The sequence below is a fragment of the Lathamus discolor genome, chromosome 2 (genome assembly GCF_037157495.1).
Source record: "Lathamus discolor isolate bLatDis1 chromosome 2, bLatDis1.hap1, whole genome shotgun sequence".
Classification (NCBI taxonomy): Eukaryota; Metazoa; Chordata; class Aves; order Psittaciformes; family Psittacidae; genus Lathamus; species Lathamus discolor.
Window position 1 is genome coordinate 18,107,941 of NC_088885.1, and position 15,165 is coordinate 18,123,105.

General features: G+C 37.4%; 1 protein-coding gene across 3 annotated transcripts in view; it reads right to left on the minus strand.

The window, feature by feature from the left end:
• The window catches only part of HACL1 (2-hydroxyacyl-CoA lyase 1), a 23,189-nt gene continuing 8,024 nt past the window's right edge, over positions 1 to 15,165 (minus strand). For all 3 annotated transcript variants that reach the window (XM_065665986.1, XM_065665985.1, XM_065665987.1), the window contains exons 5-17: positions 12,126 to 12,198; positions 11,531 to 11,608; positions 10,429 to 10,523; positions 9,928 to 10,040; positions 8,397 to 8,532; positions 7,007 to 7,112; positions 5,503 to 5,586; positions 5,148 to 5,249; positions 4,066 to 4,220; positions 2,516 to 2,674; positions 2,093 to 2,200; positions 1,327 to 1,513; positions 1 to 1,036 (exon numbers count right to left, since the gene is read on the minus strand). In XM_065665986.1, the coding sequence (XP_065522058.1) occupies positions 1,004 to 1,036; positions 1,327 to 1,513; positions 2,093 to 2,200; positions 2,516 to 2,674; positions 4,066 to 4,220; positions 5,148 to 5,249; positions 5,503 to 5,586; positions 7,007 to 7,112; positions 8,397 to 8,532; positions 9,928 to 10,040; positions 10,429 to 10,523; positions 11,531 to 11,608; positions 12,126 to 12,198 (1,429 nt within the window). In that variant the 3' untranslated portion in view covers positions 1 to 1,003. The remainder of the gene's footprint in view (positions 1,037 to 1,326; positions 1,514 to 2,092; positions 2,201 to 2,515; positions 2,675 to 4,065; positions 4,221 to 5,147; positions 5,250 to 5,502; positions 5,587 to 7,006; positions 7,113 to 8,396; positions 8,533 to 9,927; positions 10,041 to 10,428; positions 10,524 to 11,530; positions 11,609 to 12,125; positions 12,199 to 15,165) is intronic.

Genomic DNA, 15,165 nt, shown 5'->3' on the forward strand with positions numbered 1-15,165 from the left:
TTAAAGGCAAAAACATATGAAAATCACTTTTTATTAATTTTCAAATATAAAACAAGAATTTTTGCATTTGTGTATCCAACGCACATGATCTCCCCTGTGGTCAGTTCCAGCATTAACTCTTACAGATATTTTACATCATCATAATGGATTGTGTTTAATCACTGCAACATTAAAATCAACTTCTGAGAGTTAAAAAGAATGAAACAAAACTGGCGACAAGATGCAACGTTCTACATTCTTTGCAGAGTACTCCAGGAAACACAGCAACTCTGCTGTCTCAGCAGCCGTACACTTGTTATCCATTCTGGAGATTTTATCTTTTTGCACTTGTTAGCAGCCCTCCTAAGGATATTGCCTTGTCTTGACTCAAGCAGTTAATGCCATGTGGCTCTTCCCACAGCCATAACAAGCGGTGGTACCTCCAAGTCAGAATCTGGTACTCTTGCTCATGTCTGATGCTCTCTGTCTGCAAAAGCACGCAGATAGTCCTCTGCCTAAGAGTAACCCATGGCCTCATGCCAGACCCAGACTGAAGTCCAAGCACTAATAAGCCAAGCTTTTTGCAACAAACCTAACTGTAGGCCTGGCAGCAGATACTGCACAAGTGCCTTTAACTAGTTAACCGGCACTTAAAGTCAATGGAAAAATAGACAATAAAACAATTGAAACCCATGTCAGAGCCAGATTTTTACCTTTTACATATATAACAAAGAACCTCTTGTACATTTAAGACAACACAAAGTAACCTGTTTAGTTCTACACTGAGCAGTGTAAGATGGTATCATCATTGTTCCTGTACAATCTGCTAGAAAGCCTGGTATAGATTCATTTGTGTCTTTCATTTTACAATTACTTCTTTTCATCATTTGAAGAGTCCTCTAATAGCAGTTCCAGAATCCCATTTTGCTCCAATGTTTATGTAAAATGGAGCTGTACCAGTTCCACTTCTGGAAACTGATTTAGCTTTGCTTAACACACTGCCTTGCACCACCACCATCTTCTACTACAGGTTAGAACGAGTCAGCCAGGGAAACTCCTGGAAGAGAAAAAACAAAACCAGAACAGAATAAAAACTATATCAGAATGGACAAACAGTAGGAGGAACAGGACAGAAATATGTATTGACTACCCAATGGACTCCCCAGCAAGTAAAGAAAGACTGCTCAAAACCTTTTTGGTCTCATGTTGTCAGGTATGAAGAACCATACATTATGGAAACAGTAATTAAAGACACTACACTTTTTCTATGGTCTAAGTGATACCACCTGAGGATTTCAGAGGCTTGCCTACATGAAGTCTGCAGAAAAAGAAAGAATATATACATACCTGTTTTTTTCTGTCGGACTGTGGATCAATCATTACATTTATAAGAGAAGGTGTCTGCTTGTCAGTCAGGCTTGTTTTCAGAGCATTCTGCAATTCTTCTGGTGTTTTAACAAAGTATCCTTTACCTCCAAAGGCAGACATAATTTCCTCATAGTGTGAATTTGGCAGGAGAGACACAGGAGGCACACTGTAACAAAATGGAAAGCCTCTGATTAATGGCAGGGAAGAGCTGCCAGACACCAATTTAATTACTTCACACTTTTAAATCAGTGCTAAGATGATTATTGTCCTGGCCTGATGAATTCTTCTGGGCTGGAAGAACTAAGTTTCCTACACCATTAATACTATGTTTATAAGGTAGCATACTAATTTTCATCTTCTGGAGGCATTCCCGAGCAAAGCTTTAGCCTAGTTCTCTTGTCATGAGTTCTCAGCTCCAGAAGCAGAAGCCCAGTGTAATCTCAGAGTACAAGTCTCAGGTAATTTTGGAGATTATCATGTTTTTGGAGGTTAGCCTGATGCAGGTGGTCTGAACTGATGCAGAATCCTGAGACAACTAACAGAGACACATCTCTCTGCTGCAGTTGTGTAAATTAGGTTGGTTGCTTACCTTTAGTAACTGGTTCTTACTTACATGAACCTAGCCTAGAACTAAATTAACTTCATGAAAAAGTTTAATCCAGATCACAAAGCATTAAAAGTGAAGAGAATGACCGTTTTGGCCACTTCTTCCTTAATTAACAGGACATACTTTGAAGATGCTCACCATGTAGCAGGATCTCCAAACTTTAACATCTCCTTCCAGGCATCTGCACCCAAACCAGTGTAAATCCCATTGTTGTTTATGATGATAATCAGGATTGGCAAGTTGTACCTACAAACAGATGCATTTGGAAGAATTCTGAAATACGGGCACCTTTCTGTAAGGTATTAAAAGTGTTACTTTTCCTTAAAAGGAAAATAAATAGTTAAAAAAAACCCAACAAAAAAACACTTGCTCCTGAAATGTGATCTACCCATCACTGGTGATAACACATTAAGTCAAAACAGCATTAACACAACCATGTATATTTTTTGGCCTGTTTTTATGTGCTGCTATGAGTACCCCACCTAAGACCAGCGGTCTTGGCTACCTAGTTACACTGATCCTGGCAATATATGAAGAGGGTCTTGAGCAAAAACCAATTACCTGCAAATAGTCTCCACCTCCATCCCAGAAAATCCAAAAGCACTATCTCCTTCTATGCAGATGACTCGTTTTTCAGGTGTTCGGTCCTTAGCTACCATTGCAGCTGCTATAGCAAAACCCAGTCCAACTCCCATTGTTCCAAAAGTACCTGCATCAAGCCTAAACAGGGCAATACAGAATTACTATCCCTTCATTTCTGCTCAAGCTTTTAAGTTAATCTGCAGTAACTTGTCTTTACTTCTAATTATCTTCCATATAGTATTCAAATACTGCTTCATAAACAATTGGTACAAAGAGATACCAGATGTATAGCTTATGATATTCAGTCAAGCATTTTATAAGACTGCAAATATTTTAAGGGATATAAACATACTGGAACTCAAAATTAAGAGCTCTCATAGACTAGTTGTACTACAGTAATGAACTCTCACTGCATGCTTTTAGCTTGCATAGTAACAATATTTCAAAAAACATTCAATTACTGTAGAGATAGGCAGACTACATGAAATCTTTCCATGTTTAATTCCTCGAAGCAATTGGTTAAATACTGCTGTTCTAATTTTAGCCTTCTGTTCAACTTTTGAAATCAAATTTAATCCTGTAATTAAGTTAGATCATTTCAGTCAGAAGCACATAATGGATACAAAAGTACATAAAGAGCTAGATTATTCTGGGGTTAACTTTACAAATTTGCTTTCAGATATGTGCGATGCAACCTGAAAAAAACAACCATTAACATTACTGTGCCTTTATTTTAAATAAATGCAAACTCTTCCCCCAGCTTTACTGGAAGTATGGGGGTTTTTTTGGCTGGCTAGTTGTTTTCCTGTTCACAAAGAAGTATTTAGGTTCATTTAGGACTTTAGGCTACTTTCACGAGAAGGCACAGACTTCACAGTCAGACCAGCAATTTCACCTCACCAGACAGAGCTCACTTTTCACCCCCATTCAAGAAATGGCATTTAATTCCATTTTACATTAAAACTAGACTAGACGCAATGACATACCAACACTTACAAATTTAAGTGCCTATATTTTAGGTATACAGGTTACAGGTTAACATGAAAGTGTGTCCAATATACAATCCAATTTTCAAAATTAGTTGATTCTTCTTAAATTTTCTCTGGTTTTACATGTGTTTCAAAGAAAACCTCTTTGTATGTATTCTTTTCAACTTGAGAACCCAACAATTGCTTTTATTTTAACTCAAAATTTACCAGACTCTGAGCACAGAAGTAAATATCTAGATCAGGGAATTTAGCATGATGCTCTTCACTCACTTTCTGCAAAAGAGTGATGAACTATCTGTTGCAGAGCACATAGAAAAGTCACAGAAAATTATTAAAATCTATGATAGGACATCAGAAAGTGAGTGGGAAACTTCCCTTAACCCCTCTCCCAGCATACTGGATTTTTTTTCTCTCCCCCACTTAGAACCTTTAAAAAGGAGTAAAAAAAATAAATATCTGGACCATCATACTCCTCACCTAAACATTAACATTTATACATAGATCTATCCTGTTGCCAGAACAGCAAAGAAAATACTGCACCTTTGACGGGGATAGTAATTTGGAAGCATAGTTCGTCCTATGTCCATGGTGTTTGCTCCCTCACTTACTAAGATGCAGTCCTTGGGTATCAGTTCTCTGATGTGGTGGAAGACTGTGTAATAATTCATAGGCAGAGATTTCTGTAATGCTAATCCCTTAAAAAATAAGAGACATCAGTAACTCCTATGGGTAGACTTCACAATACAGTGCAGAACTGAGATATGTAAATAACGATGGAAATAAAACTGCACCCTGCTAGGTAAGGCTGGAGTATTTGGTTTTCCATGTACTGCATCAAGATCACTCCTTCTGTTCCTATGCTGGTGACACACTGTATTCATCAGAGGCTCACTCAGCTCTGCAACCTTGTATGTCCTCTCATTAACAGGAAGCTATTAAAACTCAGTTTAACCCTAGACTCACATTAAATTTTTTTGCACATATGTCTACTGATAGCCCTAAGTGAGCTGTCACCTGTGTGCTGGGAAGTAGTTCAAAAGAGTGATCCGTTAGAATTTTAGATCCCAATCTCAGAAACATGCATCTGAACTTGCAGAATATGAGTTTGCACAAAGTTAGGCATATGCCAGGCATCTGTGGTCTTTTGGCCTGAATAGCTACTTGCTTTTAATACAAATTATACTCCCACCAACTCTGCTAGCCAGCACAATTACAGAAGAAAATTAAGAATGTATCTTCATGTAAGCTAGCTTCCACTTGGACTACTTTGAGGTACCTGGAGTATCTGTCCACTGCTTAGAAGTCACTGCCCATAATACAGCAGCTCTGGCTATGGTCTTCTGCTACTGCTTTTAAAAACCCAGCCCCAAAGTTCAGTGGCTTCCACACAGTTTGAATTTATAAAAAAACCCTAGACTACTTAACTTATAGTTAAGTATTAAGACTTAACTTACAGCCCATAAGCCTGACAAGAGTAAGCATGTGCCAGAACGGCATAAATTTTCAAAGCCTGGGTGACATGACTGCCAGAAGTAATTGAGAAGTTTGGACATAAATCAGTGACAAAACCGACTATGCATCAGTACCTGTTAAGGAAGGAAACCCCTTTTCTTTGACATTACCTTTGATCTTTCCTCATTGTTCAACATTTTCTCTCGTAGTCTCTTCCACCACTCTGAATTAGAAGGATATTTCAATGATCTTTTGCTGAATTCTTCCAACAGCTGGAACAACATCAAAATATTGCAGAGATTTCTTTTAACACGTTTCAAAAATAACAAACTTTCACGAGCATCAAGAATAACATTACAAAGACAGATCCCAGCACAACCACAGTAACACTAATCAGAATCTTTTAACATTAAATATGTTGCCTGAAAAATGGTTTTCCTTGAACAGTTTTCTTTGTCTCTAGTGACTTTATATAAATCAGGGGAGATTCAGTTCAAAACAGGAGGACACCTGATATTACGTTACCTGTCCAGTCACGGCATTTATGTCACCTAATAAAGTTGCAGCTGGTCTCACATTATTCCCCAGCTCTTCTGAACAAATATCAATCTGTATTTCAAAAAGAAAGACTACCATTAACTCAAGGATGTTGAAGAGATTTTTTTTTCCGGTTACAGTGAAAAACACGGTCTAACAATGTCTTCACACTTGTTTTGGCTGTACAGATAAACCCTCTGTCTTTCATTGACATGACATAGGAAATCCTTTATTTAAAGGAAAATCCTGTGGTACATACCAATTTTAATAAAAGTTTATACATATATATATATATATATGAAATTGACTTAAAATTAACTACTTGCTTCTTACAGGCTCTTGCTGACAATTTAGAACTTTATCACTAAAATCATCACCACCTTCTCCTTGACATTCTAATAATTATATGGAAACTACAAATCTAGGCTTAAGTATACCCTTAAAGGCTACAGAAAGCAGTAATTTTCTTACCAAGTCTGTGTGTGCTACCTGGCAACAAGAACTTGGGTAGTATGAAGAAACTGAAAAGTAAATTGTGACCACTGAAGCAACTTCCCCATTTTCTTTATCAGTGATGTAGCAGGCCTCTTCTGTTACATGGAATACTAACTTATGATCAGGTCACACAGGCTATGAACTGAACCAGTACTTTAATACTAACCCTTGACAGTGAAAAGATACACTTTAAGTGAGGTGAAATAATATTAAAAGTTGTCTTTGCCTTCTTTAGAAGAAGGAAACATAAAAAAATGCATTATTTCATAAATCAAAAGGAACTCTAGCTTACGAAAATTACGCTATTCCTCTGGAAAAGATGCAAAGTTTGAAACCTGAGATTATGTTCCAGGTGACTGAAGGCAGGCCAGTCAGCACACTGAATCAACTACTATTCTCTGATCACAGACTCTTAAGGGAGGAGATTTCAAGGACATAAACAATTTAATGACTTGTCTAACAGCTGGCAGATTGCCAAATACCTTACTTAGTTAAATAGCCTTTCTTCCTCTTACTAAGATTTCTGAGTGACTTAACTCTCATAATGACCAACTCTGGATCTGAAAGTAATTCTATTCCAGAAAATCTGCCTGGGAAAGCAATCAAACAGTTTGAAAGATGTCACACTTTCAACACAATTTGCTTTCAATCACAGGAATTCCAGTGTTCCAAAGATCACACAAATATCATGAGTCTAACCCTGTATTAGCCAGCTACATGGAAACGTCTGCTCTTCTCATTAGAGCAGCACCAAGTCCTTGGTAGCTGGAACAACACTGCAACCATTTTTAAAAAAAGATAGGAAAGCAAAAAAATAATAATGAAAGAAATTAGAAGTATTTCTGGAAAACTACCGTAACTATGGTGCACTGTTCTCACTGTCCATAGTGCACTTCATGTGGCAAGTAATGCCTTACCAAAATAATTTACAGCAATTGCTCTAGGCAATGTAGGAAGAGGAGGACTTTCTGCATGTGACAATCATTTTCTTGCTCACCTGAATAACCTTTACATCTTTTTGAAACCTTGGTGGTAGACCAAAATGCAAAATCCAATTCAACCTTGCACCAAGCAAGATGATTACATCAGCATGCTGTAATGCCCTAATAAAGGGAAAGAAGAGAATTAGATAAGGAGGAATTAGGATTAAATTTAATAATATTTTCAAGATTAGAAGTAAACCTAACCACCACAGCAATCCTCAGAATATACATATAATTCTTCCCTTCTCTAAGTTGCTTGCTTAGTCCCAAAACCTGTATCCTTTTACATAGCCAATCATCAAGCCATTCTTGAGTTTAGGCCCTCAGAGAAACTGTGTCTGCCCCATCCCTGGCAGTGCTCAAGGCCAGGTTATATGGGGTTTTGAACAACCTGGGTTAGTGGAAGGTGTCCCAGCCCACAGTGTGGTGTTGGAACTAGATGATCTTTAAGGCCCCTTCCAACCCAAACCATTCTATGATTCTATTATTTTCCTGATACACCATGTTTGGGAAAAGAATTGTTACAGTAGAAGACTTACAAGATGCTATAACTATGCTGAGCTTAAAGCAAAAGACTTACTACTCTGACACTGGCAACAGTGGATACCAAAATTAAGATTATTGTGGACCTTTTATCTTAGACTCCTGTTAATTTACCTTTCAGCTGGGCAGACAGTATTTGGTCTGTTCTTTTATTCTCCATTTTTCTTAACAGCACGCTTAACAGTGATAAAACTAAGATGCTCAACAACAGAAATATTGCAATTTCAAAGCATTTAAATGCTCCATCTGTAAGCTAACTGTGCATATTCATACCTAATAGGGTTCTTATAGTCCATTCACATTAATTTTGCCAAAAGACAAAAAAAACCCCACCTCTTACAAATGACTTTAAACACAGTCCTTCAGTGTAGTTTGAAATACCTTACATTTCTTTTTAAATAATGTGGAATTTAGTCATGGTGTATTGCAAACACCATGCAGAGACAGCAGATAGCAAAACTTCAACTGCAATGTGTGCATCTTAAGCTCTTGTTTATGGTTTTAAAATAAAAAGCCGGTAGTGCACCAACTTAAATGTTTAACATAACTGTTTGCCAGCTTTATGTTATGAAATACATACTAAGACTGTTGATAAATCTACTTGTCAAAGATTTCACAGTTACGGAATATTAGCTATCAGATAAAGTATCTTCCTGGCCAGCACTCTTAGAGCTTTGTCAAAAGCGATCCACCTAAATCTGTTGTCTCTTTCCAAGCAAGATCTTCAGTGCTTTAAAACGAGGTATAAAGTGTGGCTGAAAAATTTCTTGTATGCACTTTGTCTTCCCTGGCATCTGTAGACCACCACAATTCCTAGTTGATTCTTAGATGTTAGGATTAGAAGCCTTGCTTTGTATTTACGTTGATCTTGCTGCAGCTACACAATTTGGATGGTTATCAGGAACTACTCCTTTTGCCATTGGTGTAGGCAAAAAAGGCAGCCCACAAAGGTCCACCAACTTTCTGATGTTGTTTTCAGCGTGTGAATAAGCAGCACCTGAATGAAATGAAAGAGACTGCTTAATACTACAGAAACCTACTGTATTCTCTTGAACTTCAATTAACCTGATTACATTAGTGGTAGAAAGAGCACTATTTCTCATTATGAAAGTTGCCTGTTATTTTTCGTTCTGGAGAATTCAAAACATAGTATGCCAAACTACAGGTATTTGGGTTCAAATTTCCTATATTTATTTACAAAAGCCTTCTCCCTCCCTCCCCTGCCCGCTAAGACTTTAGCTGAAGTATTTAGCTATTTCTGTGAAGCAGGGCAGGGAAAAATAGGAGATATTGTTTATCTAAAATGATAATTTTGAGTGGGCGAATTTGGTATTATAGGGCCAAGACTTCTGCAGCAGCAACAGATGACAGCCTTTGTGTTGTGTCATGTCATTTTTTGCTTGCCCCCTGCATGCTGTTGTACCACATGATGCATAACAATCTGCCCAGATTTACTGTAAGCCTTTAATGAAAAAAAAAAAAAAAAACAACCCAGCTCAAAAGATGACCTTGTAAAGCTGTGTGCCCATACATACATTTACTCTGATGCTACCTTCAGTACATGGCTGCTGTATTAAAGGTGCCCAGGAAATCCAGAAATCTAGAGCACTGACTGGTGCTCATGCAATAGCAAGTCCTTAAGTCTTAAGTCCAGAAGAATAAAGTTCTGTATTTCTTCATAAACTTCTGCTAACAACAATACATAGCAGAAAGTCCAGAGGTATTTGTTAAGTAGATTCTCAATTGTTGACATCAACAAAACATGCATTTATGTATTCGATACTCTTAACTTTCACTACCAAAGAACACCCTTTTGTTCATGTCTAGTAAGCCAGAGAGAGGCAGGAAAAAAAACCCCACCCTTTCCTGATCTACCTTCTGTCTACTATTTTGTTACCTAATCAATGAAAAGATCTATTTCATCTCAATCATTTGAGTCCCTGATTAAATGTAGAATCTCTCTCCAAGATACAGATGATAGCAGCAACTGCAGGATAACAGCCTGGGTGAAATAAGTAGGTTATTTTAATACAATCCAGTTCTTAAAAGTATTTGTTTTGGAAGTGATGCTCTGGTACTGGCTCCAGTCTTAAGAGAGGGGTTACTCACTTTTTTCTACTCAAACTTGTCAATTGATGAAATGCTTTTCCCTGACACTAGATGAAAAAGGCAACAGTTGCACAACAGAACAAAAATACCCTAAAACCAGATCAGATTTTAACATCAAATTCTGAAGAAGTTTATAGGGTTCTAGGTTTTGTTTCAGGTACTTTTTTTTTTCTTAATAGACAGTGCAAAGGATATGGCTAACACTTATGGGGAAAAGAAGTCACTTTAGTTCTTATTCTTGTCCTGAACTTGTACGGTTCAAAGCAACATCAAAGCATGCTACCTTTGCCAATGATGAGCAGAGGCTGCTTGGAAAGAGCAATGATAGATGTCGCTCTGGATACAGCAGAGCTTTCAGCTGTGCTGATGGGAGGTGGTAGGCAGCATTCCACGTACCTGGAAGTCAAGCAAAACAAAAGAGGCTCTTAAAAAATTCAGAGCAAGAAATGTTGAAAGATAAAGCCGCAGTTGCTACACACCATGTTACTCTCAGCATTTATCAGAACATGATATATTTTTATTTAAACAGGCTCTAAAGCTTTTCTTGTATATTCCTTTCATCTCACAGGTAGTGTTGTTCCAGAGATGTACAAAGTGACATCATACTGTATTAACATCATATTACTTCATTCCTTTTTGCATATTTCATTACAAATTATAATCCATGCCACACTGTGATGGAATGTTCACATTCAGAGGCTGGATTTTCTAGTTTTAAGAAAATACAAAAATAACTAAAATTTATTCAGTGACTTGAAAAATAATGAATGTAATCTTTACGCACTTGACAGAGCTCTTGTTCACCTGAAGATTCACAAAATCTCCAGGTATGTCAATATAGCAGGAACCTGGACGACCATATATGCTGGTTCTTACAGCCTAGAAAACAGATAATCAGTGTTAACTACCACTTGAAAAGACATTAAGAATCTTTTTGTGTAAAAAACAAGAAACTCCTTCCGCAGGCGAAGAAGGAAGCATGTTCCTTCTTCGCCTGCAGAAGGGGTTTCTTGGTTTTTTACACATGTATTTCATACTGCTGAACCACCACAGGCTTGATTTTTTTCCAGTAAATTCAAGTTTTGACACATTTTCCCCTAAATGCAAACAGAAGCCTTTCAATAGATGGACAGTATCAGACTGTAAGTTCTTTGCCTAATCCACAGTGAGACAACTGCATTAGCTGCTGTGTTTGGAAATCCTAAATTAAACTCGCAGGCTGCATTCTATTTAAAATATCACAAACACTGAAAAAATAAGACACCCAATGCCTCCATTTTCTATTACTTTGCATTCCAGTTCTTTTATTGCAGGTAGATGAACTGCTGAATTTACACTCCTGGAAAACAGTAGCACTGTATGCAGAATTTAGGCTGACACGGCTAAAGTGTTGCTACAGCAATAGCAAGAGACTTTTGTAACCCTTTCTGAAGCACTAAGGTAAGGAAGTGTTATCTCTCACTCCCTCAAAAAACCCCAACAAACTGGAACCAAACTCAAAACTCAAACATAGCCATCTCCTCTGCCCACCCTCTAAATCTCCTTCACGTAATGAGAGTGGTAGAAGAGCTGAAGTTTGTATTATTACATCTCTAGTTATTGCACCTCTCCCTAAAAGCTTTTTGTTTCATAAGAATGTTTCAACTCTGACTGAAACTAACAAAAAATGCAGCAGGTATCAGTAAGCATCAGGCTAGACCAGAATCTGTTTCTAACCTGTTCCATAGCATTGCTCATAGAAAAACCCCCTCTGCTTGTTAATTCACTCCATCACCTAACATCTGCTGGGCAAAACTGTTTTTGGTAACAACTATATAGACCCTCAAAGCTTATATAGAAGGAGACAGTTATTTAATGCTCTCTTGCTAATTAAGTATTTTTCATACCTTTTCAATAACAGCAGGAATAGCTTCTAGGCTGCTTGGGCGGACAGACAGCTTGTTGTACAGCCTACCAGCTTCAACCTGAATAAATGCATATAACTATTATATCGATTTAGCAAAGTGATTTGATTGTTTCCATCTCATTTCATCATGAATAAAATGGAAGAAATGCCAACTGGAAAGCAACAAGCTGAAAACCTCCATGAAGAAAAATGCAGTTCCTCAGTTGATAGAACCTGTCAAAGGCATACTCATTCTCTTAAGTGCTTAAGTATTTATTCTTTTTCCTCCTGGAAATTGGTGCTACTTTTCTTGGAGAGTTTACAGTCTTCCATCTCAGAACAAACAAAGGCAATTTATACCAACTGAGAACCTAAAACGGTTCATGAATTCTAACATGAGTATGGAAAAAGACATTCCAAGTTATCAGCTATATTTATACAATGTCAATTTTCAACCAGTAGATGGAGCAAGTCAACAGCATTATAAGATCTGTTAGGAAATGTTAGTGTTTGGTGGTGTTATTCCCATACTAATGAAGAAAAAACATCAATTATTTAACTGCAACCTTTCTGCAGAAAACTGTATGTCTGTGTACCTGAGGGAATTCTTGGAAAGCTCCCATGGTTTCCTGGTTTCTGTCAGAAGAGCCTCCAATAACAATCAAAGGCCTAGAAAAGTGTATTAAAAACCAAAACAAAACAAAAAAACAAAACAAAACAACCTTAAGCATACAGATTTTTTTAATAACTGCAATCACATCTCTAAATTCCTTATGATCAAATCCTACTGCTCTTAGCATGGTGTGCACCTTCAGCACTCACAGATTTCAGCAGCAACAGGAAGTGACCAGCACTATACAGGAGTAGATTCTAAGTATCGATGCGTCAGCTGGTAGACTTCCTAGCAGCTTTTGGGTCACTAGTTTTAGGACAATCTGGACGTTTTAAGTGATCTGCATCTAGCATAAAAATTCAAAAGTGAAGTCATGTTTCTAGCAATTTTCTTTTGATGGCATGGGTGGCAAAGTGTTTTGAGAGGAATGACAACAGCTAATCTAAAAAGCTGACAAGTACTGATTGATCTAAAAAGCATCAAACTATTTAAGAGGCAATGTAACATGCACAAACACTAGAAATACAGTAGGAAACAATCTTTTCAGAAAGATTTTTTTGCAAGACAGCAGAAGTTAGCAAAACTATCCAACAGCATTTCTTCCTGCATTCAGTTTTTAGTAAAAAACCCCAAAGACCAAAGAGATGAACATAAAAATTACATGCCTATAAGCATTCCTGTTCTTTCTTTAAGTAGTTCATGGCCATGTGAGAAAGGCAGCATTAATTTACAATACAGGTTATACATTCCACAGGAGCACATTTTTATTATCACTTCCACAAAATAACTAATTTCCCTAAAGTGAATAACAACCGGTCTTTTATTCAGTTTGTAGGTCAAATCCTCAAAGGGCTAAATGAGGAATCAATAAAAGAAAACTGTTTTATTAATCTGCTCATTCCTCCAAAATAAATAAAATATTGGGTCAATAGCTTTCTAGGCTTTTTCTCCTAAAAAAAAAAAATCTCTTCAGATACAGCCTTTCCTTTGACTGCATTTATCTATGCAATGTATTAAGCTGAAATATTTACAGCAAGCTCAATGCATAATCCTAAATTTAGTCACCCTAAGATTTGGGGATAACCATACATAGTGCCAAGCTTCATAACCACACCATTTCTCTGCTACAAATCAAAAAAATCACAGTTCTAATCCCCTGACACTGTGAGATGAGAACTTCAGGCTTATTTCTGTGAAAAATCGTTATGGAAAAATGCATTTGATGTATGCTCTAGATATTTTATTTTGCTGATTGTCTCTTCTGAGCAAAATGCCTATCACTATCCATATATAACCAGCCTGTTCACAGTGACAAACCTTATATTCCTTTCACTTACCTTTTTCAAATTTATTTAAGTATGTTTTAAGAAACAAAACAACTACTGCTTCCCAATACAGAACTATAATTAAAATGCTTTACTCATAAGAAAGTCAACTCCAATAGCTGTATCTTGAAAAGATTTGGTTTTGCGTTTAAAGTTTACACAGCTATAACCAGAAAGAAGTTCTTCCCCCAGTGAAATCATTGTACTAATGTCACAATACTGTGGACACTTTAAAGAGCAGTGGTTATAAAATTAAATCAAACAACAGTGAGGCAGGAAGAACATTGACTATAATAAAACTAATGAGAATAGCGAGCCTTATGGACTTGCAGGAGAAAAACTGAAAAAAAAAAAAATAATAATCAGATGCAACTTAAGGTGAAGAGCATGGTATTTCACCACTCTACCAAGGCCTCACTAGCTACCTAGGCAGTTAGATTTACATGTCCAAGTGTCACTGTGACAAGCTTCCCGGATAAACCAAAGGCTCTTCTACTCAGCCTAGATGTGCCCAGGCAGTAAAATTCAAAAAGCACAATTTGCATTACATTACGCTATCAGACTGCTTGACTTTCTTACAGTTAGTAAGTTTCTTTCTCAAAATGAGAAAGAAACAGAACAGGATTAGAAGAAAGGGACTCCAGGCTCAAGGAGAGCAACTCAGACAGCGCTTTAATGACTACCCCTTAGTCCGAGTTATGTCAGAACAAGCAGAGTAAGATCAACTATTAGCTTACTTCTGTAAGAAATCAACCAAAGCTCAGCCATTGTAGCACATAACCAATGCCAGATGTAGTGTCATAGAATCACATGACACTTGGGAGATCGCTATGAAGGCAAACCTTGCCTTACAAATTGGTCTACTCCCACCACTTCTTCACAGGGGATGGTATAGAGCAAGAGACTTAACACCTCGTTGCCAGAGAAAGAGGAAGATCTAATGTGTAATGAACTGAATGTGGTTGTTGGGACAGACAAGTGTCAGAGCTGTCAAGAGGGCAAGCAGCAGTACATGGCCGGAAGAAAGGTGTGGAGATGACACGGGCCTATGTCTCTTTTTATGCAGACTGTGCAAGACTGGTGTAACCAAACTCCCTAGTGTGTATTGTTTTTTCACCTCCTTTGCTTGGGCTACTCCTACGCTTACCTTGCAACACTTCTCAATAATTTCTGCCCAAGCTGCTGTCTAGTGAAGCAAGCTAGAAAGCTGATTAGTTAACATAAAAATCCCATTTTCTTCTTCAAGGCATGGCACCCTTTCTTACAATGGTTTTGCCAGCTAAAAAGTAAATGTGAAAAAGCATGTTTGGGATTCTCAGCCACTCAATGGAGGTGCCTACTAATGAACGAGCCAAGAAGAAGTTTCATTAGGCTAAATTTAGGGTCTGTGAATGCTCCTTTCATCAAGTAGCAGGCAAAAAGCAAGGCTGACCAATGAAAGTATCACTGGGCAAATACTTTAGTATTTGTACTGAAAACCAGTTTCTTGCTATATTGTGAAATCTGCTGAACTAGATAAGTCACTCCCTTCACCTTTTACCAGTTTATGCAATATCAAGTCACGGGTCTGTTTACCCAACAAACAAGGCCTGTTTACCTGTTCTCAGGCAAAAATAAGTGTGAGAAAACAGAAACAAATCCTGCAAATCCATAAGCAAGTGCTACAGATGCTTCTTTCTTATAACCAAATCCATGACT